The 26496-nt window shown below is 23.5% G+C and overlaps 15 protein-coding genes across 15 annotated transcripts; 6 read left to right on the plus strand and 9 right to left on the minus strand.

The window, feature by feature from the left end:
- Positions 1-265: 265 nt before the first annotated feature.
- On the plus strand, positions 266-1585 carry cand_017690 (PCI domain-containing protein; the record flags this gene model as incomplete). Its single annotated transcript, XM_067212003.1, has 1 exon — positions 266-1585. The coding sequence occupies one exon, from the start codon at positions 266-268 to the stop codon at positions 1583-1585; it is 1320 nt and encodes a 439-aa protein (XP_067067213.1).
- Positions 1586-1639: 54 nt separating this feature from the next.
- On the minus strand, positions 1640-2296 carry cand_017700 (FHA domain-containing protein; the record flags this gene model as incomplete). The annotated part of the gene is made up of 3 exons (XM_067212004.1): positions 1640-1893; positions 1991-2123; positions 2201-2296. 3 exons carry the CDS (start codon positions 2294-2296, stop codon positions 1640-1642), a joined length of 483 nt encoding a protein of 160 aa, XP_067067214.1.
- A 144-nt stretch (positions 2297-2440) lies between these two features.
- cand_017710 (uncharacterized protein) lies at positions 2441-3566 on the plus strand (the record flags this gene model as incomplete). Its single annotated transcript, XM_067212005.1, has 2 exons — positions 2441-2543; positions 2641-3566. 2 exons carry the CDS (start codon positions 2441-2443, stop codon positions 3564-3566), a joined length of 1029 nt encoding a protein of 342 aa, XP_067067215.1.
- A 48-nt stretch (positions 3567-3614) lies between these two features.
- On the minus strand, positions 3615-5185 carry cand_017720 (uncharacterized protein; the record flags this gene model as incomplete). Its single annotated transcript, XM_067212006.1, has 4 exons — positions 3615-4227; positions 4282-4931; positions 4992-5021; positions 5093-5185. 4 exons carry the CDS (start codon positions 5183-5185, stop codon positions 3615-3617), a joined length of 1386 nt encoding a protein of 461 aa, XP_067067216.1.
- A 255-nt stretch (positions 5186-5440) lies between these two features.
- Positions 5441-6649, plus strand: cand_017730 (dihydrouridine synthase family protein; the record flags this gene model as incomplete). The annotated part of the gene is made up of 1 exon (XM_067212007.1): positions 5441-6649. The coding sequence occupies one exon, from the start codon at positions 5441-5443 to the stop codon at positions 6647-6649; it is 1209 nt and encodes a 402-aa protein (XP_067067217.1).
- Positions 6650-7308: 659 nt separating this feature from the next.
- On the minus strand, positions 7309-9426 carry cand_017740 (ERCC4 domain-containing protein; the record flags this gene model as incomplete). The annotated part of the gene is made up of 1 exon (XM_067212008.1): positions 7309-9426. One exon carries the CDS (start codon positions 9424-9426, stop codon positions 7309-7311), a length of 2118 nt encoding a protein of 705 aa, XP_067067218.1.
- A 324-nt stretch (positions 9427-9750) lies between these two features.
- cand_017750 (partner of SLD PSF2 family protein) lies at positions 9751-10575 on the minus strand (the record flags this gene model as incomplete). Its single annotated transcript, XM_067212009.1, has 3 exons — positions 9751-9968; positions 10087-10345; positions 10438-10575. 3 exons carry the CDS (start codon positions 10573-10575, stop codon positions 9751-9753), a joined length of 615 nt encoding a protein of 204 aa, XP_067067219.1.
- Positions 10576-11008: 433 nt separating this feature from the next.
- cand_017760 (uncharacterized protein) lies at positions 11009-11608 on the minus strand (the record flags this gene model as incomplete). The annotated part of the gene is made up of 1 exon (XM_067212010.1): positions 11009-11608. The coding sequence occupies one exon, from the start codon at positions 11606-11608 to the stop codon at positions 11009-11011; it is 600 nt and encodes a 199-aa protein (XP_067067220.1).
- A 153-nt stretch (positions 11609-11761) lies between these two features.
- cand_017770 (MIT domain-containing protein) lies at positions 11762-13075 on the plus strand (the record flags this gene model as incomplete). The annotated part of the gene is made up of 1 exon (XM_067212011.1): positions 11762-13075. The coding sequence occupies one exon, from the start codon at positions 11762-11764 to the stop codon at positions 13073-13075; it is 1314 nt and encodes a 437-aa protein (XP_067067221.1).
- Positions 13076-13966: 891 nt separating this feature from the next.
- On the plus strand, positions 13967-14773 carry cand_017780 (phosphatidylinositol-glycan-class C protein; the record flags this gene model as incomplete). Its single annotated transcript, XM_067212012.1, has 1 exon — positions 13967-14773. The coding sequence occupies one exon, from the start codon at positions 13967-13969 to the stop codon at positions 14771-14773; it is 807 nt and encodes a 268-aa protein (XP_067067222.1).
- A 411-nt stretch (positions 14774-15184) lies between these two features.
- cand_017790 (uncharacterized protein) lies at positions 15185-16568 on the minus strand (the record flags this gene model as incomplete). Its single annotated transcript, XM_067212013.1, has 4 exons — positions 15185-15372; positions 15434-15552; positions 15619-15748; positions 15821-16568. 4 exons carry the CDS (start codon positions 16566-16568, stop codon positions 15185-15187), a joined length of 1185 nt encoding a protein of 394 aa, XP_067067223.1.
- A 342-nt stretch (positions 16569-16910) lies between these two features.
- On the minus strand, positions 16911-18683 carry cand_017800 (MYB-like DNA-binding domain-containing protein; the record flags this gene model as incomplete). Its single annotated transcript, XM_067212014.1, has 1 exon — positions 16911-18683. The coding sequence occupies one exon, from the start codon at positions 18681-18683 to the stop codon at positions 16911-16913; it is 1773 nt and encodes a 590-aa protein (XP_067067224.1).
- Positions 18684-18911: 228 nt separating this feature from the next.
- cand_017810 (guanylate-binding N-terminal domain-containing protein) lies at positions 18912-21560 on the plus strand (the record flags this gene model as incomplete). The annotated part of the gene is made up of 1 exon (XM_067212015.1): positions 18912-21560. The coding sequence occupies one exon, from the start codon at positions 18912-18914 to the stop codon at positions 21558-21560; it is 2649 nt and encodes an 882-aa protein (XP_067067225.1).
- A 379-nt stretch (positions 21561-21939) lies between these two features.
- Positions 21940-22581, minus strand: cand_017820 (RNA recognition family protein; the record flags this gene model as incomplete). The annotated part of the gene is made up of 1 exon (XM_067212016.1): positions 21940-22581. The coding sequence occupies one exon, from the start codon at positions 22579-22581 to the stop codon at positions 21940-21942; it is 642 nt and encodes a 213-aa protein (XP_067067226.1).
- Positions 22582-23944: 1363 nt separating this feature from the next.
- Positions 23945-25381, minus strand: cand_017830 (uncharacterized protein; the record flags this gene model as incomplete). The annotated part of the gene is made up of 1 exon (XM_067212017.1): positions 23945-25381. One exon carries the CDS (start codon positions 25379-25381, stop codon positions 23945-23947), a length of 1437 nt encoding a protein of 478 aa, XP_067067227.1.
- Positions 25382-26496: the final 1115 nt, after the last annotated feature.

Here is a 26496-nt window from a genome sequence, read left to right on the forward strand (position 1 = left end):
TTGAAATATATCTCAGTTTCATAAAAATAATCTGTAATATTATTTAGTCCCTATAAGTTTTATACTAACTCTAGACATATTTAGTATTTTAGGAACTTTTATATTCTTGTACAAATAGAATCTATTTAGACAGTTGATAGGCGCTAAATATATTTTCTAAGGTAGTATGGCGCCTATGTACTGATACTAGGAGTAATTTAAGACTGAGAAGTAATAAGATCTTTTTCTTGAAGTTTATTGCATCATAATTTCTTATTTTATAGTGATGCAATTTGTCTTCACCCTGAGTAGTGACATTCGATCAGTTTGTATTATCATATGTGACTGGTTACTAGTAGTTGTTGAGTACTTGAATAGAGACAAATATACTGAGCTTTATACACAAGTCTGTAATTTAATTGGCCAAGAAGAAGATATAGATTTAACATCAGTATACAATCTAATTTCAGATAATATAGATTATGTATTTGAGATACTTGATGAGTTCAAAGAAAGGAAGGAGATTATAATAAAAGAAGACAAGAAGCGAAGTTTCAATGAACTCTACAAGGAATCTGAAGAGTTCTTTATTTTTTTGTTATCTTTACTAATTAATCCTAAATTTGATACAAAACAACTAGAGGACTGTAAATCTAAGTTTCTGGGTAAGATTATAAATAACAATAATATTCCTATGTTAAGTATCAATGTATTACAAATGTACTATGATGTACTTGGACCTAATTACGAAGTTTTGACTTTAATACTAGAATATTCTATTAAAAATAAAAATACAGAAAAAGTTATTACCTCACTAGAGAAGATTGATAAACATATTTCAACATGGAATTTAGATAAGGATCAATTAAGATTTTTGTATAGCCAACTTTATGAGGTTATTAGTATTAATGAATACTCAAAATTTTGTGAACAATCTCCAAATTCTATTTACTTATCTTATACAGCTTACAAATATTTAAGAACTTACTGTGAAACATTTTCAGAAAAGGAAGAAATTGAATCTAGAATAAAGGATGAAGACTTTGTACCTAAGATAATAAAATTTTTGATATCAAGTATCCTATTACCAGATATTTTATTCTTTGATTCAGTACTAGAATTACCAAGTGTTATATATATTAAAGATAATTTCATTCAATATTCTGTTTTAATTCAGCTATGTGAGATATGTTTAAATGGAAAAGTTGGACATTTTTATCTATTAAAGAATTCTAATTCAGAATATAAGAAGTTAATTTCACAGTATCCTGTTTTAGAAGAATATGAATCAAATATAATAGATAAACTTCAATTATTAACAATATCATCACTAGCCCAACTTAACTCTTGCATCCGTCTGGAAGAACTTCAAAGTGAATTTAATTTATCTTCATTTGATACACAAGATGTAGTTGTCAAAGCTATTAGTGTAGGTCTTATTGATGGTAGTATTGATGAAAATGATGGAAGTGTCAATATTAACTCAATTACTAAGAGACAATTTGGCAAAGCTGAGTGGCAAAATCTTGAGAAAAAACTGAACAAATGGATAGATTATCTTAATGAATTAACAAATATATTATCTAGTTCTAATCAAAATGAATAGAGTATTGATTTAATATTAAATAATCCCATTATTTCAGAAAATAATAAATTCAGATTATTTACTTTGATCATGTAGTAATATATACTCATTCGGAAAGTGGCCAAATTTTAAGGAATCTTTTTCATATAACTCGTAATATCTTCTAGATTCAATTTTTTGATCATTAATATATGTTCCATATTTACTATCTAAATCCATCACATAAATACAAGGATTACAATTATTTTTATATTTATGTTGTATCACGGCGTGTTGATCACATATTGTTGGATGTTTAATTTCTATATCAGCAATTCGCTCGTTACTTCCTAGAAATATCAGAGATGATTCAATGAAGACAGGATAAGTTTCTACATGCAATCTGTCTAGTGTTGATCTAATCAATATTGTAAAAAGTGACCTTACCAATTAAATAGGTTTGTTTCTCATAAATAGATATAGTTGAAGGGTAATTATCTACTGGGTATTTGTTAATATTATTGAAAACATAAAGTCTCCACTTATACCTTGAATTACAGGTATCTAATGGTATAGAGTACTGATGTAACACCAAGAGGTAGGGGTTTTCTTGTGAATTCTAGTGGTTCCTAAGATATTCAATAATAGGTAACATACCTTCAAGAAAACTCCATTGCACATATTTGATTCCATAGCTAGAAGCCCAGAGGGTTCAAAGCTTATAGTAGTATTGTAATTTTGCTCATTAGGCATACTGCTGAAAATATCAAATATAAAGTTGCAAGGTATAGGCAATTATTGCGCCGTCTAGATAAAGATATTTAGTGAGGGTCACTAAGTATTTCATTGCAAGTAGAGTTAGATAAATTATTGTGAATGTTATTATAAATTTTAAGTATGATTCAGTCTAATACTCGTTTTAATGAGCGTATTGTTGGAGCATTAAGAATTTGGTCTAAGAATCTTCCTACTGAAACTGAAAAGTGTATTTCCAATCTATGTAAGTAGTTACTTTATTATTCATACTATTATATAACCCTAATGTCTAATTATATATTTCTTAAATGAACTTAATATTATTTTCAGTTGTCTATTAGGTGATCTATTTCCAGATATCAGTAAGGAGTTATGTGGACGATTGGAAACTCCTCTTTTAATGGTATATGATAAAGAAGAATGTAAATATTTCATTGGTTGTACTACTAATCGTATAGGAAACCTTTATAGATCTCCATATTCTGGAAAATTTTATTATTATGAAGATAACTTTGGTACTAATAATGATATTATGGAACAGGAAGACGCAGATTCAGACTCTATTAAACAATCACTTGAATCTATAAAGAATGATATACAACACTTATCACTCTTAGAAAGTGAATATCATCAGATATATGAACAATATTGTAAATACTACTGTGGATATGGTATTGGGCTTGGAAATGATAAAAGTGAGAATGGAATTTTATTAAGCAATGTTTATTGCTATGATATAGCTGGTGACTCTTTTGGAACAACTTTCACAATGAAGCATGTGATAAATCCTTTGAATATGTTAAATTTAGATTCTTCTGAAGCTTCTAGTTTTAATAATTTAATATATTACTTAGATATAATTCATAATGTAGAAACTGTAGTATCTCATGTCTCTGGAACAGCAATATATCGTCTTGGATCTACTTATTTCTTTGGGTTTAAGAAAATAGATGATTCTGACTTTTCAACTAGAGATTCAATGAGGTTTGATGCATGCAAAACAAATTGGATAGAACATAAACAAGATTTTAATATTACAAATCAAAACCTCATGAGAACTCAGACATTGGGAAGAGCTACTACTATGACAAATTCTCTGGATAATAGTTCTAGTAATACAATAACAAATAATACATTATTATACCACTTAAAAGTAATTGGCAAATTAATTGAAAATACAGACAATACAATGCTAAAATATATACAAAATGTTTTAATTGATAGTTTAATTAATATTATTAATAATATACATAATGTTATAATATAAATTAAATATCCTTAATTATCAGGAATACTGAAAAATTCTTAATTGTCTTCAGTAATATCCATTTAAAGTCATGGCTTCTATTTCATCTTGAATAATAGATTGAACAGTTAATATATCACCCTTATATAACGAATTCTTCCAATTAAATTCTTGCCTCCTATAAGCTGATTGAAAACTCAGCAAGGTATAATATAATGCATCTCTTCCAATATCTGGGTCAACTCTAAATTTTAATTCATAATCTGTCTTTTCTTTGGATATATCTAAAACAATCATATTCATTATACTTATATTCCTTTTATGATCTATAGTACATACAAACTCATCAAAACCCAAAGTTAAAGATTTCTCAAGTTGTTTTTCATTGGGTGGTATTGAATTAATATCAACTTTTAAATTACTATTAAAGTTTATTGAGATATATCCATTAATTAAATCAATATATATAACTCCCCAGAAAGCTTGCTCTTTTATTGCTAAAAAGTCGGACTCATCTTCTTCATTGATATTCTCATCTGAAGCTTGATCTTGTTGAGCTTGTGTTTCTTTATTATCTCGGGTTAGCCTTGGATTACCAATCATCATTACTCTACATTTAAAAGTTACTTGATTTAAATTTTTTAAAACTTGATGAGCTAAATAATCAGGAATCAATACAGGCCTATTTTCATAAAAAGGTAAATATATAGTTATTATTTAAAATTTTTTAACTTACCCAATTACTTTGCTATAAGATACCCAATTTTCACTTGCCTTTGGAATATAGGCAGTCTCATCAATTGTATAATTACAATGTAAATCTTTTGCTCGAATAATACTTGGGTTCTTTTTTAAAACTGTTTCACTACGATAAGCCACTACCTGTATATAACGTCCTATACACTCTCTAGTCAAACACCATTCATAACCTTCATGATGATGTAGTGGGTTAAATACTATTGTTTCATCTTTACTTAATATTACAGAAGAACTAAGAAACCACCTAACGGTTTGAATGGGATTAAATGAGCTACAGCTGTTAATATCTTTTACTTTGATAACTGAATCAGCTGCTACTTTTCCATATATACTAATTTCCTTTTCTATAGCAGTATCATTCCCAAACCATTTATGTAATCGTTTTTCATAAGCTTTATAAAGATATTCACCTCTAATAAAAGGTTGCTCCATATGCTCTTCTTTTTTAGGTGTCTCATACTCCTGTGGATGAATAGTATCCTCAACTTCAATTTCTTTTACTTTCTCAAGTGCTTTTCTTAAGTTAAACTCTCCTTCTAGTTCAACTTCTTCTACTTCTTCTGCATATTGTTTTTTTTTTAGATATATTGGAATTATATGGTCTATAACATGGACATATTGGAAACGCTACAAGGATTATAAAAGAAGTCTATTGTGGAATAAATATAAGAAATAAAAAATTCTTACCATTTCACATTCATTTGTAATTTCTATTTCCTAAAATTATTAAAAAACAATTTTAAATATGACTTCTATTGTCTTAGATTCACATGTATTTGTAGATTTACCTTTTTATAAGGTTTAAATGTTGGAACCATAGTTTCATCTATCCCAAAGCGAGATTTAGGAGGTTCTACAGTTCCTCCTATTAGGTTCCCCATCTTTTATTATGTTTATGATATCTAAAATTAACTATTTAAGTAAGTAGTAAAGATGCACCCGTTAACAACTTGAAATTTAGCGCTAAAATATTTCTATATTTACAATGATTCTTAGATAATAAATTTCTTTATTTTCTCTCCAAATTCTACAGGCTTCTTTTAGTACATGTTAAATAAGTCCATATTTTATAATATTTCATAGGCTTTAAATAATCAAACTTATTTAGCAATAATATTGAAGATTTACAAGTACAAATGGATCCTTGGGTATATTGGCGTGATATTTTAGGATCTCCAAAGACGGTTCTAGCTCCAATGGTAGATGCAAGTGAATTAGCTTATAGATTATTATGTAGAAAATATGGTTGTGATTTAGCATTTACTCCAATGTACCACTCTGGTTTATTCTCCAAACTATCTGGATATAGAAATACAAATTTTCAGACCTGCGATGATGATAAACCACTTATACTACAATTTTGTGGTAATAACCCTGAAGTAATACTTCAAGCATCAAAATATATTGATGATAAAGTACAAGGGATAGATTTAAATTTTGGATGCCCACAAAATATAGCAAAAAGAGGACATTATGGAGCATTTTTACTTGAGGAATCAGAACTAATGGAATCTCTAGTGTCAAAATTGGTAAATAGTGACTTAAAATGCCCAGTATCTTGCAAGATACGTTTAGTTTGTAAAAATGACTTACAAAAAACAATAAATATTATGTATAGACTAGAACAAGCAGGTATTAGTATGTTAACAGTACATGGTAGAACGTTAAAAGATAGAGGTACTTTAACTGGATCTTGTGATTGGGAATCTTTAAAAATAATGAAGCAAAGGTGTAATATACCATTTATTGCTAATGGTGGGATTCATACTTTTGAGGATATTCAAAAGTGTTTTGATTATACTGGAGCTGATGGAGTTATGTCTGCAGAAGCTATTTTAGAAGATCCATGGCTATTTTCTAGATTTAAGAATAATCAAAATATAAATAGACCATCACAGTTTGATCTAGTTGATGAATATATTGATATATGTAAAAAGTATCCACCACCAAATAATAGTATTGTTAGATCTCATTTATATAGAATTTTTCATACAATATTAAATATTCCTGGAGCTAGCAAGCTTCGTGATAAAATAAATGTTGCAAAAGATCTAAATGATTTTCAAATTTTTAATCAGGAATTATATAATTTCTTTATAAATCTTCAAAATAAGTTTCATAAAGATATTCCACAAGTAGGATTTTGGTATATTAGAAATAGAATTGATAGACTTGAAAAGCAAGTAAGTAAAGATCTAATCTCACTATATAGACAAGAAAATATTCCATTACCAAGAACATTACAACAGGAAACTCAAAGATACCAAAATAAACAAAATGATTATCAAGGAATTAGTATGAATAATCCATTATTTAGTTCTATGTTACAAAGTACATTACTCTGATATGTAAATTCTAACTATTTAAGATATTTATTATTGTTATAACTTTAATTCATACAAAATCTTTGTCTCTGAATAAATTAATCTTATTATAAATGATATTTGATATATATAAAGGTCTTATATTTACAAATTTTCAAAGTTTAATATTTATGCATAGAATTATGCACCATACAGGCTCTTAATATATATAAATAAATAGTAAGCTATATAATTAAATAGCATGCAAAGTTTCCTTAGATTATTCCCGCTAAAAAAAGAGAAATAAACAAAGTGGGAAACTTCACTTTCAACATTTATTACTTTCTATCTTTTACTAAATAAATTCTAATGTTATAATTCGGAACTTGTTTATTTTGAGACAATTATTTTAGTCACAATAGATTAGATAAGCTATATATTTCATTTTTTTAAATATTAATATCAGTAAATGAATAGTAAATATCTGGCTATTTTATTAAGTATCTCTTTGGGAATAATAATTGCTTCTATAATTTTATGGTTAACAGTAATAAATTTTCCATGTTTCTCAAGAAAAAAAAAAAAGATCCTCAAAATTCCCTAACAACTTTTAAGTGTCATTTTAAGTGGTTCAATTTAAATATATAATTGATTCATACTATTTACTTCCACAAAGTAATAGTAAATAAATTTTATAATTATTATATATCAAATATATCTACAAATTGATCTTGTATTGTATCACCTCCATACAAATTTATTAAGGTCTTTAATAATTCGTTTGAAATTGGAATTTTTTTTCTAGTTCTTTTTTTAATATTAATATTTCTAATTTGATTCCACTTTTTATTAATTTGAGTATGTATTAAATCTACAGAATTTTTTTGTGAGATTTCTTTGAATATCATATATGGTGTAGGCCATAATTCCAATAGAATTTCAGTGGCTTCAGGTCCACAACCATGAATAGCTCTAAGCTGTTTCCCAAATAGTTGCTGAACTGTTAAATTAGATGATTTTTTACTATTATTTTCCCAATCACAAAATAAAGGACGACTTTTAATAATATTTTCTAGTATTCTTAATGATAAAGTTTTATTATAATCTTCATTTGGACTTACATAATTATTGCATGTATTATTTATTTGATCCCATCTATTTTTTACAACTTGAGATATCACATTATGAATACCTATTAAAAGTGTTATTGTATGACCTATTGATTGGCTCTGAATTATATGAAAACCAGCTACAAATTGAGTATGCACTTGAGCAGAACGAATAATTTGTTTTGGTGGCACTCTACCATTACTTATGGGTCCACCAGTACCACTAGACCAGACAATATTTTCATGAATTGAATTTATATCTTCTATCAAAAAAATAATATTTTCAGTACCCAATGAATGCATTAAACGATATTTTTGTTCATCATAACGTCCATCCATTATACTAGAACATAAGTCACTACCTGTCTTCCTCTCTATTATCCATGGAAGTACATAACATTTCTCAATAGGTACAATATCATCTGTTTTATTAATTATTGGTCTTACTACCCAAATTATATCACCTATAGGTAAATTTCTCAGCTCAATTTTTATTCCATTATCACATAATCGTTTAATTAAATATTGTGGTATTCCAGAAGATCTACTTCCTATAGAATAATTTTTATTATTGATATAATTATTTGAAAATATTTCATCACTATTATTATAATTAGGATTAATATTTGAATTATCAAAAATCTTTGAATTATTAACTTCTCTGTAATCAACAATCATAACTATTTCATAATCTGTATATTTATTCATTGTTTTGTCTAAAGCTATTCTTTTTAACTTCTCATTTATACTCAAATCATTATCTTCACAAATTCTTAAGTAATTTTTAAGTATATATACTATTTGAGAATCATTACAACAACAATCATATGCTACTACATATCCTTTTTCAGTTAAATAATACTTTTTTTGCTCAGAACCAATTGGAAAATTACCTAAAATGTTTCTAGTAATATTTAATTCTACTAAATTTGATCTTATCAAGCTTTTAATATTCTTTTCTATATTCTTAAAATTCATATTTACGCTAAATGAATTCTTAATATAAATACCAATAGATTCAATTGATTTCTCAGTACAAAATGAATTTTTACCTAATTTCTCATTCAAATATATTGATACTAAAATACTCCATTTTGAACCATATGTTATTGGAATACCTTTTAATGAACTAGTATTCTTTTGTATCTTAAAATTCTTATCCTCTTTAATATTTCCATTCTTATTCTTATTATCAGCTTCTGAACATATTTGTAATATCGGTTCTAATATATTATTAAGTTCTCTGATTTTATATTCACGAAATTCTTTGCATTTATTCTTATATTCTTCATTATCAAAATAAAAAATATCTGATTCTTGTTTATTTATTAATTTACTTAATTTTGAAGCTAAATAATTACCTATACCTTCCAAACTTAAAAATTGTTGTTGGTTATATAATGGTAATGGATAAAGTTCTAGGCTCTTCATTGCCTTCTTAATCATTGCAATATTTTGCATTGTTTTTGCTGATTTTCTGAGTTCATTAAGATATTCCAAATATTTTATATTATATGGATGAGCTAATATAGTTGAATTTCTATTATTTATAGATTTCTTCGTCTTTTTAAGAGGTTTCTTCATTTCATATTCATTATAATCTTCTTTACTTTCAACTTCATCATTACTACTTAAATTTCCATCTGTTAAGATAATCCTCTTATTACCATAATTATTTTTATTATATGTATCCTTATCATATATTTCCATTTATAAAAGTAGTTACTTTTATTTTCTCAAGTCTCTATTTATTTAAATATCCTCTACATATATATAACTACTATAGTAAATTCCCCCTCCAACTGATATTTTTCTTTAATATATTTAATTGGAATATTTATATTAACAATTCAATCATTGAAATATAAGAGTAAAAATTGTCAAGTTACTCACAAAGGCCCCTTCTAAGAAATATAAGACATTTAGCGCGCATGCACCACAAGGCGCTAGTATCCACATACTTTTGTGTTTTACAAGCTTAAATTAAATAGCTAATGATTTAAAAATATAAACTAGAAGTAACCAACATGAGTTCTACTCTTGTGATATCTCCTGTGACTCATTCTGATTAGTTATATCACTATTCAGCCATAAATTCTCAAGATCATTAAATATATGAAAACATAGCTGAGATCCTAATTGCATCTCAGATAATGCAATATTTGTTACATCATATATCTTGGGTAATATTAATTCCTTGAATATAGCCTTTAATTTAGCCTGACGTCTATTAGTTAGATCCTCAAAGTATTCTGTCAAATCAAAAAAAAAAATGTATATATATATATATAGGAATTACATAAGAAATCCAATAATATATTCATCTTTCCTAATTATTGATTATATATACTTGAAATAATTAACACTTACTTCTTATTTTATTTCTTTTTCCATTGAAAGGATCATTCTTTAAGGAAAAAAAAATATGAGCTATCTCATAAAAGTGAAAATTAATATCACCAAATGTATGTCTACCTAGCTTTTCTTCTGCTTCTAATAGGCTCTTTAATCCATCTACTGTAAGCCATAAAGGAGGTACTACATGACACCAATCTCTTAAATCTAGGTATTTAGCAATCCACAATGGAACTTTACACTTTTGAAATGGTACAAAAGGCCCAATTTCAACCTAGAAATCACAAAGATAAAAAAATCCACATAATACAAAAAAAATAAATAAGAAATCCACTTTATCCTAAAATATATAATATTATATCCTACCGTAAATATCAATTTCTTAGTCATATTTATAGTTGGAATTATATCAACTATATATTTCTCTTCAGCAATGAAGACACACTCCTCAAATGTTAATTTTTCCCTGCTTATATTCCCACTATAAATATGTTTATCATCCATTTTAATTAATTAATATTTTTTAAAATAGGGGTTGGATTTAGTAGGAAATTTAATTTTATATTTATCATAAAAATATACCCTTCTTTGGCGCCCATCTTATTATGTGGGTATCAGAAATATTGTATATAATATTTTATAATAAGTTACTCTCTAAAATATTATTAAGAATCTTGAATTAAGATCAACCTTAGTAATTAGTTGATCATTTAAAAAATTAGTTTTATACTCTAAAAATTTCACATATAGGATACACTTATTTATTATCAAATTACAACTTTTGTAATGTATTACTAAATTTCAAAGTTATATTTGTATTAATATCAATATTATTCCAGTGTATAATAGAATTCCAGGTATTAATTCTAGGTTTTATAGTAAATATGAGCAATTTTATCTTTACCGAATTTAGTAATTTAGGGAAGATATTGTTCCACTATCCTTCTAATAGTTTCTTCAGTTTCCTTTCACCTAGACCTGCCTCATAATTTAATCCAACTGAATATGCTAATTGAATTGCCATATTTAGTTCTTCTATACTTGTAGCCATTCTTAATATTGATCGTACTTGACTACTTTTATCTTCATCAGATATATTATTAACCGATATACTGGCGCGCGCGGTATATTCCTTAATATAATTTATATTATCTATTTTATTATTTTTCGGATATTTCTTTTTTGATTTAGGATTATACATAGAATTATTAAAGGGGTGTTTATTATTTTTATGAGATAAGTAATCTCGATTAATTTCTTTATTTAGAGATTGATTTATTTCTGTTTCTTGAGATTCATTAACGGGAATTAAATTAGTATTTATTCTATTTACTTTTGTTGTTTTTCTATCATTTGGGCTATTTACTTTTGTTTTCTTTTTATTTTTAGTACTAGATAATTTACATTGCGGTAATGGAGGTATCCCTTTGGATTTAATTATTGAATCAATTACACTATCCTCTTTTGGTCCATATTTATTAAATATATACTCCTTTATAATCCCAAGAGTCTCTCTGTATACTTCAACATCAGTCATGATAATATACAGAACTGATAATGAATTTTAAATCTTCAATAATTTTTACTCTAGCTATAAACTAAGGTAGATGTCTCATTCACCGCCTTAGATTTTTACAAATGTTTTTTTTTCTATCCTAGGTCAACTTTTGGAAAATAAATATCCTAAATCATGGATGAAATGATGAATAAAACAATGGAACTAATCCAACAAGGATCTAAAAAAGAAAGTTGTGGTGAATATCAAGAAGCTTTGGATTTATATTTAATGGCATTGCAACGTTGGAATCATATGTGTAAATATCAAACTGATCTGAAAATAAAAAATATTCTTATTTCTAGAATGGAACAATTAGTTACTAGAGCTGAAAATATAAAAAAAGTACTTAATAATAATTCTGAAAGTAATAAATATACTATAGATATTAATAAACATGATATAAATAAAAATAATACAAGTAGTAATGATCCACTTAGGGAAATGATTACTAATTGTATTGTTGTAGAAAGTCCTAATATATATTGGGATGATATAGCAGGATTAATAACAGCTAAAGCTTCATTAAAAGAAGCTGTTTTACTTCCTATAAAATTTCCTCAACTTTTTAAAGGTAATCTAAAACCATGGAAAGGTATTTTGTTATATGGACCTCCTGGAACAGGAAAAACTTATTTAGCTAAAGCTTGTGCTACTGAACTTAATGGTACTTTTTTAACTTTATCAAGTGCAGATTTAACAAGTAAATGGCAAGGGGAATCAGAGAAATTAATAAAATCTCTTTTTGATATTGCAAGAGAAAAGGCACCATCTATTATATTTATTGATGAAGTTGATAGTTTATGCAGTAGTAGAAATGATCAAGAAAATGAATCTAGTAGACGTATAAAAACTGAATTTTTAGTTCAAATGGATGGAATTAATAGTGGAATGTTAGATAATAATAAATCTATACTTGTTTTAGGTGCAACTAATGTACCATGGGATTTAGATATTGCTATAAGGAGAAGATTTGAAAGACGTATATATATACCATTACCTGATTATTCTGCTAGAAAACAAATTATATTACAAGGACTTAAAAATACTAATCATAATTTAACAAGTGATGATATTTCTTATATTTCTGAGCAAACTAATGGTTTTAGTGCTAGTGATGTTTCAATTTTAATTAAAGATGCATTATTTGAACCTATAAGAAAATGTAGTAATTCTAAATGGTTTAAAAAAATTGAGAAATATAATGAAAAAGAATCTACATATTTTTGGACTCCATATTCACCAAATGATACAGATCAAGAAGATATTAATAATGGAAATATTAAACAAATGTCTTTATATGATATACCAAATAATCAATTATTACCACCTATTTTGACAAAACAAGATTTAATTAATGTTCTTTCAAAATCTAAGTCTTCAATTTCCATAAATGATATATCAAAATATGAAGATTGGACAAAATTATTTGGATTATCAGGTGAATAAAATAAATTTATAATGGGAAGGAAATATTTTATTTTTGTGAATATAATTTAAACAATTATATAATTCTACATTATATTATTGTATATATATCTATATATATTATATTTTGAAGATTTAATAATTCATTAAGTTTATCAAAATCAATATATTAAGTATATTTTAGATATACTATTTTTAAATTGATCAAATTTAAGATTAAAGCTTTTTTTTGGAAATTAGTGCTTTTTTTTTTTTAATCTTATTTTATTTTGTTTTATTTTATTTTAATCAAATTCCAAATAAATTAAAGTTCTTTAATACAATAATGTAAATCATTTTAATTACAATATATTATTAAGAATTAATACATATTATTATTGGCTACCAGAGTCACTGTAATTAAGTATACTTGTGATATTATGGTGCTAATGTATGCCTAGATTAATTTTTTATTTAATGAGTTATCTGTTATAAGCTGACACCTTTATTCTATATTTGCCAGCATCAGATCCAAACTTATACAATTTTTTCTTATTCAGATTTATTTTAAATGTTTTCAGAAACTATATATCTTTTGTCTCCTATATTATATAAATCATTATTTGTTTATATATTTTGTATTTTAAAATAGGATATTTTGAAACTTTTTAAGAAATTAATTCTTAGATCCCACTGTTATATATATATTAATTTAGATCATTCTTGATATATACTAATATATTAATGTATATTAGTAATAAGTAATGAACTGAGTCTTTATATTTTGTGTAATCTTATTCTGATCTATCTAAATTATACCTTTTTTTTTTCTTTTTAAATATTAATGGGGTGCACTTTTAATATTAAAATATTTCTTTTGGCGCTACATTCTGTTTATTAATAAAATGTTGTGGTAACTAATACTAGCCTACTATGAAAGTTCTATATACAAAATTAGTACATAATCGTACTTCTTTACAAGAAAGTGAAAGTTTGGAATCTGAATATTTAAAGGAAGGTATAGAACATATCTCAAGTATTCAAATTGATTTTTATTATACATTTATACGTTCTATTGGAGTTTTACAAGTTATTGGAGTTCTGGCATATAATATACTTATTTGGCATAATTTATATTTGGGAAGTATTAATCCTGAATATATATTGGTAATAGATATATTTTATTTATTTATAATATATATAATTTTTTTACCTAATCTTAATTTATTGATTATACTTGGATTATTAGGGATTTTATCACCTATTTTACAAAATTTGACTTCTTCATTTAGTTATGACACTATTATTATATTAATGTTAATTATATTTGCATTATACCTATTATCTTATAATTACAATATTATATATAAAAAGACAGATATATCAGAAATTAGACATATAGCAACACCTAATATAGCAATGTTTGGTTCAATTATTCTTGCTTCTAGACTTAAAAATATATTACAAATATATTCTTTTTTATTTTTTTCAGTTGAAAATTTATATTTTAGCTGTCTTATTAGAAGGAATATATGGATTAAGTCACCTCTAATATACCTATATATTTGTACTCCACTACTAAATATTATACCATTATTATTATTCAATTATCCATTCAATATTTTATATTTATTTATTTGTATTATTATTATTATTGGATCTTTCCAATATATTTATTGTGCATTAAAATATAAAAATATTATTAAAGGTCCTTGGGATGTAGCTGAGATACAATGTTAAATATTAGAAGAAAAGATTTAAGTATTCTCATAAAAGTTTAGTTTATAATTATACAGATAAAAAAAGGAGTAATCTAAATATATAATCTATAATTTCTTATTTCTAATATTTTCTTTATTACAAAATATTTAACTAAAATATAGTAATATATAAGTAGATAATACAAAATATTAATAATAATATATAATAAATATCTAATTCAAAATATATTAGAATAATAATTTATAACAACGATCATAATATTAACTTTATTATTATTATTAATCATTTTACTAGATTATATTATTATAAGAAAAGTTATAAATTTATAATAAAAGTGAATTGTAAATTAAACAATTCTAAATAACTTTTTTTTTGTCCTTATTTTATGAAATTATTTTAATAATTACTATTTATTATGATATAATTAATCTAATGATAACTCCTTTGCCGTTTTCTTATATATTGTTGTCTATTTGTTATTTGACGATATAATACAGATATATTAGATTGATCAACAACTTCAGGGTATATCTGAATAGCATGATCAATAACTGATTTAGGGGGTAATCCTTTTCTGATTAACTCATCAATTAGAGGTAATGTATGCTGTGGGAGACCTAAAATAATAATATAAATAAATTAAATTAATTTATCACTAATTTAATTTAAATTACTTACCTGGTCTTTTGTATTGTTGTTTCACTTCTGTGTGATATCCTCTATGTTGTACATAACATGTTTCATGTGAAGTTAAATATATTCTCATTTCATATTGACAATCAACATGTTGTACACATCTAAAAAAAAGAAAAAAGTTATTTCATATATTATTATTATTATATATAATTCCAAAAATAACATACCGATATACAAAACTAACAGCTCTTGGATCCCTATAAACATGCCTCATACGATATTGACTAGTCTGAACAAAATGTTCTGCATCTTCAACTGTAGTTTTAGGTATAATTGTATGCCATGCTTCAATCTCACCTATAATAAATAAATTCTTATATTTATAAATTATATTAATTAAAAAAAAAACAAAAGTGAAAAATGACATACCTGGTCTTCTACGTCTTCCTCGTCTTCTTAATTTCATTTTTTCCTCATCAGAACATATATCAGAAGTAAATAATTCATTATTTCTATTTGATGTATTCGTATTCTCTATTGAATTGTTACTTTCTTTATCTAATATATTATTATTATCATTAAAGTCATTTTCATGTTGAATATTTTCATTAAAAGAATTTATATCATATGATAATTCATCATCTAATTTTATACAATAACTAGAAACTGTTGATCTAGATGAATTATTACTCCAACGTCTACCTCTTCCTGAATCTAATTCAGTTGATGAATCATATCTTGATTTAAATTCATATGTCATAGGAATTGAAAGATCTATTTCATTTTCATTTGTAGTATTATTAATATTTATATCTCTATTTAAACAAACACGCTTAGATGTTATAGGACTACTATTTGAATTTAACTTTCTTTCTCTTGTATTATTTAATCTATTAAAATTTAATATATTTTGATCTGTTTCATTTACACCAAGCAAACCTTTTAATAAATAATTATGCATATTATCATCTACTTCAGAACAATCATAAAAATTATTTATTAAAGATTCTCCACTTTCACAATTTGATTGATCATATTTTGATATATTTACATCTTTTTGTTCTTCAAAAGACTCATCTCCATTAATCCATCCTATTTGAGAATCATTATCAATTGAAAATTCATTAGGACATGACTGTATCCATAATTCATTATTTATAGATACATTAATAGACATCCTTTATATATTAAGCTTTAATATATTTTCCAAAAAATAAACTATATTTAAATCAAATGAAACTCGCTATTTCTAAGCTTAATATAATTGTATAATAATAAATAACCTTCTAATTACTCCTCAAAGTATCCAATTAGTAATCGTTATTGAAATATAACATGCAAAAGTGCTGTAATATCGCGGTGTCGCGATGATGTCGTGATTATTTTAAAATTAAAAAAAAACCAATGTTAGGGTATTATTAAAAAAAATAATACAATTAATTAATTAGAAAAAAAAAAGAAAATCTCTTTTTTTTTCTTGAATACATTTATTTATATTAACCTTTAATATCATATCACTTTAATCTACAATATAATATTTCTTAGATAATGAATTCCATTTTACATGACTACCTTTTATAAGATTACGCCAACGATCTTTTAAACCTACTTCATCACGACATAATTTAGAGTTAGCTAATATAACTCTCCATTTACCTATACCATATTCATTTACACCATCAACTAATAAAGATGTTTCATCATCTGTCCATCTACGATATTTCCTTGCTGGATTTCCTCCAATATCAGAATTAGAACTTTTACGACTATTCCTTGTTTTAGAAATATTTTGTATTATTGGTTCACTATCAGAACTTAAAATATCTGATATACCCTCAACAGATATCTTCCTACCATTTGTATCATTAGAATATAATTTTGATTTTGATCTTAATTCTTTATTTTCTAATAACTCATTATTATTTACTTTAGATGTTAATTCTTTATTTTCCAATAATATCTCATTATTATTTATATCAATAGTATTCTCCATATTTATCTCATCAAATAAATTCTCTTCAAATGAAGATGTAATATTTTTAGATGTTATAAATTCTGGAATTTCTTCAATATAATGTTTACTTGATAATCCTTTTTCTAAACAAAATGTTAAAATTAATCTTGCAGAATTAATCAATTCACGATTATATTTACTTTTTGGTTTTAAATTATCATAATATTCTCTACATATTGTTATAGCTCTATAATGCCCAGATAATTCAAATATAACATTAAATGGTTCTTTTGGATCAATATCTACTATAAAATCATCATTCTCTATATTATTTAATGAATCTTTAAATGAATAAACATTTCTCCATGGATTAGATATGTGCAATATATTATTAAATTTTGTAACAAAATTAACTAAAGAAGTTAATAAATCCTCTAAAGGATATGATTTTATTATGTTAACTAAACATTCAACAAAATCATTATCACTATCTGAGAATAATTCTAAAAAATTACCATTATATTCTTCATTATATCCTTCATTATATTTTCCTTTAATAGATTTCCATATATTTCTTAATGATTTAGAAAACTTAAAAATATCAAGTCTACAACAAATTTTATTTCCATCTTGAAAATTATCTAATGGTAAAAGTTTATCAATTAAAATATTTGTTTTTGATATTGATATCGGTCCATTAGGATTATAAAGAAAATTACTTAATAATTTATGAATCAACCAATGTATAGATATTTGATATATTAATTCATCATTATTATATATATCTCTATTATTTAAATGTTCAATAAAATTTGTTATTGTTTTATCTTCAATTTCTTTTACAGATGTATCTTTTATCCATTTGGTTAATTTCTCAATATATTCATCATTAAAACAATTTCCAGTTATTAATGGTATATCAATACCTGTTGTTATAAATGGTAATTCTCCTATATTAGGATTTAATATTTTTAAAGCTTTAAAATAATATTCATTAGATCTTAGAGAACTAACTAATTCATGAACTGGATGTATTAAAAGTTTAAAAACATCATTTCTTAATTTACCCCCAGGAGATATTAATTCTGAAAAATCACATTTTTGAGAACCAGTCCAAATATGAGCAGCAAATATAGATAATGGTGACATAGGTTTCTCTCTTAAAAATTCGGAATTTTGGGTTAAAAAATTTAGTGCCCATTCTAAAGAAAATATCCCAACAATTTTACCAGTCTGAAGTAATTTCTCTTCATTATTATCTTCCTTATTAATATCTTTATAATTATCTACTAAATTCTTATTATTACTAGAATATCCGTCACATTTAGTAGTATACATATGATCATTTAATTTTCACTATAATTAATGTATGTAAAAATATTATCCATAGAGTTTGTAATAATTATAATATTTAAAAATAAACAAACAAATAAATAAAAATAAAAAAAATAAAAATAAAAAAAACGCGCTCATTTTAAAACTAATGGATAATTTTTTTTTTTTTTTCTATTTTATTAATTAATAAATGTGGGGATAATCTTTTTATTAATATTATAAATATAGTAAATGTTATTTTTATATAAAATTTTATATAAATATTATTTTATATTATACATATTTACTTATTTTATTTATAATGTAAATTGTAAGGCTATACAACTTATATCTATAAGAAATGATGGGAAATTAGAGCTTATAAATGAAACTACAGAAATTATGAAAAATATAAAATCTCCAATATCAATAATATCATCAGTTGGTCAATTATCATCAGGTAAAAGTTCTTTATTAAATCAATTACTTGATATAAAAGATGCATTTAATGTATGTGATTCATTAATGGGATGTACAAAAGGTATTTGGATATGGTCTGATACCTTAATTAATAAAAATAATAAACATATTTTAATATTTGATACTGAAGGGATATTTTCTTCTAATTCGTTTAATTATGGAATAAAAATATTTTTTATATCTATTTTATTATCTGATAAGATTTTAATAAATTCTTACAGAAATATTGATAATATAATAATTAATACATATGATATATTAATAAGACAAAGTTTATTAATATTTACATTTATGATTGGAAATATAATTGAAATAATAGAAAAAGATAATAATAATACATCTATAAAATATAATATATATAATAAGAATTTATTAGAATTATTAACAAATTTTAAAAATAAAAGATTTAATTTTATAATTCATAATGTTTTATCTAATATAAATTTAGAAGAATATAAATATTGGATTAATAATTTAAATAAAAATATAGAATTAAATAAAGGATTTTTTAAAGATCTAGATTTATTAATATTACCTATAGTAGATAATAATTTAGAATATAAAGATATAAATAAGATAGATATAATGAAGGAAATTAGAGAAAATATATTGGATATAGATAATGGAGATAATATATTAATAAAATCAGGTTTTGATTTAATTAATATTTTAGAGATAATAATTGAAATAATAAATTTATCAATTTTCCCAGAAATAATATTATCATTTGAAAAATTATTAAATATAGATATAATAAGATTTAAAAATAATTTAATTAATAATTATAATTATCAATTAAGAAATAAAATATTAGAATTAAATATACCAATATTAGAAAAAGAAAGTGATAAAATATATAGTAATTTAATAAATTCTATATCTTTTATTTGGAATAATATAATTGGATATAATAATGAATATAATAATATATATGAAGATTTAATTTTAAATTTAGAAAATATTTATAACAAGATAATGCAAGAAAATTGTAAGAAGATAATGTTATATTGTAGTAAATTAACTGATTCTTATATATCAATAATATTAGATAAAATAAATAATATAGAAGAAAATATACCATATAATGAAGATGATCTTCTAAATATAATATCAGAATTACGTAATAATATACAAGATGATTTTATGAATTGGGTAATTATATATCATAAAAATAAGAATTTGGAAATAAATGAATATGAGAATAGTAAATGTTGTAATTATAGTATAGATAATTTATTAAATATGATTGATAATAGAATAATAGATTTGAAGAATAAGAATAAATTAAAGATTGAAGATTTTGTAATTTTAGGATGGAATAAAAGTCAAGAAGTTATTAAGGAAATATTAAATAGTGATAATAAATTTTATATGATAAATAGGATTAAATTTGAAGATAATATTAATGAAATATTTGATAATATTTGGGGATTATTTTCACAATATTCAAATATTACAATAGGTAATAAATTATATGATAAATATAAGATACAATTGAATAGTAATATGAATTTAATTTTTGAAAAACTTAGATTAAGATGGTTAGAAGTATGTAAAGATATATCTTTTTCTACTGCACGTGATTTATCAATAAAATTAAATATAAATATTAGAAGTAAATTAGTTTTTCCATGTACAGATGAAATGATATTTTCTATTATTAAAGAATATCAAGATAAGATAATTGAGGAAATGAAGAATTTATATTGTGTAAATGAGATTCCTTGGAATGATGCTATAGAAGATCTTTTGAATACTATAAACGATGATAAAGAACAATTATTAAAAGAAAATATTGAAGCTTTTAAAAATTTATTATATAGACCTTTACAATATGCTTTAAAAAATGTTTCCAATTTAGTAAATTTTTCATACAATTGGGATAATTTTGCAAAAGAGGCATCTTTAACAGCTTATAAAATACTTAATGAATCAGTTAATGAATATCCAATTTATATTAATGAATCAATCAAGGAGAAAGTAATTGAAATATGGTTAAAATATGATGTTGGATATTTATATCATATAACTTTATGGAATAAATTAGAAATTATTATTAAATTTATATTTTTTTTAATTGGCATTATAATATCATTTATAATAATATTTAATAATTGTCAATCTCATATCTTTATAATATTTAATTTGATAATATTATTATTAATATTTTTTATATGTTTTCATATTAATATATTATATAAATTATTTTCAAGATATTTTGAATATTTGGTTTTATTAAATTATGATATAATTTTAGAATATTTATTCATTACAAATTTATATCTAAAGATAATATTTATAACGGTTTTATTTTTAATAATCATTTATATTATATGGAAATATTTTATTTGCAATTTATTACAAAATAAAATTGAAAGACCTTATGAAAGTAATATTGTAGTTAGAACTTTTAATTTCTAATAGAAATATAATTTAATTTAGTTATTTTTGTTAGAAAAAAAAAATATCAAATAATATTAATCTTAATTATTTGAATTTAAATAAATTATTTTAGAATATAGTTTTAAAGTAAGTAATTTTAATAAATTTATTATTTTAATATAGTATATATATTTATTTAATTATTATTAAGGGGGGAATATATATAATAATCGAAATACTTCTAGATAAATACTAAATATTATAGATTATATATAGATTATAAAGATAATATTGATCATATTATCAAATTTTCATTTTTATCTTTAAAAGATCTAATTAAATAAACTTTCAAAATATTCTTTTTTATACTTTTAAAATAATCAACATTAATATTAAAATTTCAATATTTCAAGTATTATTAAGTATTTTTAGATGCTAATAAACGTTCTGCAGTACTACCATGTCTTTCTCCTTTACAGTCCTGTTTGAATGCATAAGAAACTGTAATTTGTCTATTACCAAAAAATTGTCCATTTAAAGTAGCTATAGCATTATCAGAAGAATTAAATGAATCATAACTAACAAATCCATATCCACGTTCATCTTCATTATTCTCTTTAAAAATAACTTTTGTTGAAATAACATTTCCAAATGAAGAAAATATATCATGTAATAATTTTTCATCAATATCAGGAGAAAGATTTCCAACAAATAAATTTGCACCGATATCTAATTGTTTACGATCTTGAGAAGCTTTACTACATCGGATTGGTTTACCATAAAGCTTAACTGAATTAAGAATTCTTTGAGCATATTCACAGTCTAATGCTTGTTGATATTCAATAAATCCAAATCCAGAATGAGTTCCAGTAACTTTATCTCGTGGTATATATACAGATTTAATAGGTCCTGTTTGTGCAAATAGTTCAGCTAATAGTTCTTCATCAACTCTATTATCTAAGTTACCACAATATAGTGTTGCTTCTTGATTTTTATCAAATATCTGCTGTATTTCAGTTACAGGACGTACATAATATTGATTTGTATTTTGTGATATCATAGACCTATTTAAGATGAAATTGATAAAATAGTAATTATTCTAGTATTATAAAAGCGGTATTATAAAGATAATAATAAGTTATTTAATATTAAGTAATATTATCTAAATAACTCTGCACTATAATAATTAATTTGATATTAAAAAAAAAAAAAAAGGAAAAAGGAAAAATTCTAGTTATTTAATAATAATCTATTTAATATTAATATTAGATACTAATAATTTAGAAACTGTTAGAACAATAATTATAATTCCTAATCTAAAATTATATTAATAATAATTTTTGAATAAAAATCAAAGTTATTTTGAATATAAAAGCTATAATAAGAGATATATTAATTTTAATTATACATAAACTTTATTAAGGAAAAATAAGCGCACCCGAAGGGACTCGAACCCTCAACCCCAGCCTTAGGAGGGCTATGCGCTATCCATTGCGCCACGGGTGCTAGGTCTAGGGGAGTGGCTATTTTGATGATTTACTTATTTAAAATAAGTTTTAGAATATAAATAAAATTTCTACTATATAATTTAAGATTAATAAGATTTATCCCTATTTACTTTCAATATATATTGTATATATAATTTTTAGATATCATTTAGTATTATATTAATAAATTAGACAAATAGATTTTCTTCTCTTTTTTTAAATATAATTTATAGTGTCGAGACAGTACTATTTAGTCTCTAGGTTCTTTATTAAGTAAAGAATTATTGTTAATATTGTTTAGTAGATAACATCTACCTTTTGATAAATATAATTAATAGGAACTAAGAGATGATATTTTCACTTTAGTTAACCAATTAATGATTTATTAACAATAATTGAATAATAATTCCCCTTTTAGTAATAATTTGGTAATCTTATTGTTAAAAAGAAGTAATAATAATAATGAAATATCTTATCTTAACTTTTTTTTTCTATTTATACTAATACTAATATTATAATTCCCTACAAAATCTTAGCACGTAATTTTATATAAATTAATATGATTTTCATTTTTAAAACAAAGTTATAGAATATCTTCAGTTTGCTAAATTTACAATTACTTATTACTTATTACCAAATAGAATTTAGATAGCACTATGCACTATTTTGTAATAAATTTAAATAATACTGTATATGTTTAAAGAATCTATACTAAATTCTGCAAATATATCCAAATATTAGTTCATTTATATTTTTAATATTAAATTTCTATACAATATTAATAATTTAGAAAAGATCTTTAAGTGTAAATTAATTATTTTATTCAATAGTAAACTCTTTTTTCATCTTTTGTTCCCCTTATAAAATTAATTCCCCAATATTATTTTAATTAAAGAATATTTGAAAATTTTATCCCTTGAAATAATATTTTAAAAATTAAATACTTTGTAATTTTCTAGAATTTCTCTTACGAATATTTTTTGCATTAATCCTTTCTTTTTCTTCTTGACAAATATAGTCCCAATCTTTTTTAGAAATTTGATTATTACAAGCCATATCTTTTAAAAGAAAACAAAAAATTCCACCCATTGTCTTTCTACGAGAACCATCAACTGTCCAAACTCCACCATTATTTTCTATCTTCATTGTCTGTTCAAAAATTTGTAAACAAACTTGAGGACCAAGTAATTTTACTGCTCTTGTAAGAAATCCTGTCTTAGGTTCCTGAAGTCCTGTAATAATAGTTTTAAGTACAATAGATTCCAAAGTGTCCAAATTCAGACATCCTGATTGTATATTCTTTGATGTAATTGGTGAAAGGAAATCTACCATTTCAATATGTCCTCTAATTTCTGCTAAAGATAAAGCTGTCATATCCCAACAATCCAATAAATCTACCAAACAACCAGCATTTATAAGTTCTTTTGCAATATCTACATGACCAGCTATTGCTGCAATATGTAAAGGAGCTCTTCCACTTTTATCTACAATCCTTACATCTGCTCCATTAGATATTAACCACTTAACATATAATAAATTCTTTCTAAAAGATGCATAATGTAATGGGGTTTTACCATCCTCATCTTGTTCATTAATTGATGATCCATATTTTATTAAAGTCTCTGTAATAGTTGAATTTCCCTTAATAGCTGCAAAATGTATTGCTTTACTACTAATAGGCCCACCCCTACAAGGTGCACATGTATGAGGTAATAAAAGATTAATATCTGCACCTGCTTCAAGTAAAATATTTACTATCTCTGGAAATTTTTTTGAAACTGCTATATGTAAAGGAGTCCAAAATTTTTGATCACGCATATTAACATCACATTTATATTTTAGTAATACTTTGACTATTGGTAACCAACCACAGGCAGCTGCATAATGTAATGCTGTACGTCCAACTTTGTCAATAAATAGGGTATTGGCTCCTTGGACTATACAGAACTCCAAAAGTTCAATATTTCCAAGAAAAGCAGCACGTAACATATGATTATTCCAATCAAGTATCCTATTTGTTTTGATTTCTATATTAGAATTCTTTGAATATAAATGAGATTGATTATTTTTATCATTTAATAAATTATGATCTAATATATTTTCATTATTTTTGTTATAAATAAAATTAGATTCATAATTTTCAGATTCTGATTGTATTAATGTATTCTCCAAATCTTGAGTAGCCTTAATATCCAACTTTTTACCATTAAAACCAAATGTAAGTAATTCATTATCTGAAATATTCAAACATTGGTTAATAAACTGATAAATTTCATTATTTAATTCATCAAATTCTCCACCATAACTTGTAGTTTGTTTATTAATATTTCTAAAGTTAAGATTACAGCCATTTAGAGTACGTTTTCTAGCCATTTAGTCTACATTAATACAATTCCCCTTCTAAAGAAAGATCCAATAAATATTAATTTGCCTATAATAGTTAAAATAGGGATCTTTTTATTAAGGAAAAAAAAATTGGTACTATACATAGAGATTACTTTTATTTTTTACTGGAGGCAATTGTAAAATTGCGAGTTTATATTATCCCACACTATATTACCCGCTATTTCCCTTTTTTTAGTTAATACTTTAATATTTTATTAGTAAATATTTTGCGGTAATTTTTGGCGCTATTTTATTTTCTAGAGTTACACTTAATATTTTAGAGAATAAGAATTTCCTAAGTCTAATAAATTAATCATATTTTAATTTTTTTTTTTTGGAAAAAAAGAGAAAGAGAAAAAACTACAAATATTTTAAAACACTTCTTTATTTTTTAGATGTTACTTTAGATGTTCTTTTTTAAACCTAGTAATAGTAAATAGATATATTTTGTAATATAGTAGACTACTAATAGATATCTATTGAAAATAGTCAATTTTAACATAAAATTATTGTTAATAGTAAAAAAACTTATACAGAGAGATTATTATGTTCAATTTTATTAATAAAATTTTGTAATATTTTATTACTTTAATCTCATTACATTGTATTTATAGGCTAAGTGAAATTAATGTGTTCAGTAAAGTACATCTTTAATATTAAGATTAACTTTTATCTAAAAAAAGGCTTATGACCAATGTTTAATAGTGTTATTAGTTCATAACTAATAGATATAGGAATAAAGTATAAAATCCAAAGTACTTAATAGGCAATTTTTAATATTATGATCAATAAATAGATCCCATTATATTACTAAACTGTCATAAGATTAATATTGTAATCATTCATACTTTAATAAAATTAGCATATCTATTGTATTTTTTTTTATATACTATACTAAACAAAATAGAAAAGTATATATTTCTATATCACTAGTTCTACTATTATCCTACTCAAGAATTATAAAATTATCCCAATATAATTTAACTTTTAAAAAAAGAAAATTCGAAACATTAGAATTATCAAATTTTAAAAATAATGATAATATAATTAACTAAGAATGTATGTAAACTGATATTACTTTAGGGGATAAGGGGATAAGGGGA

The sequence above is a fragment of the Cryptosporidium andersoni genome (assembly GCF_001865355.1).
Source record: "Cryptosporidium andersoni isolate 30847 chromosome Unknown contig_71, whole genome shotgun sequence".
Classification (NCBI taxonomy): domain Eukaryota; phylum Apicomplexa; class Conoidasida; order Eucoccidiorida; family Cryptosporidiidae; genus Cryptosporidium; species Cryptosporidium andersoni.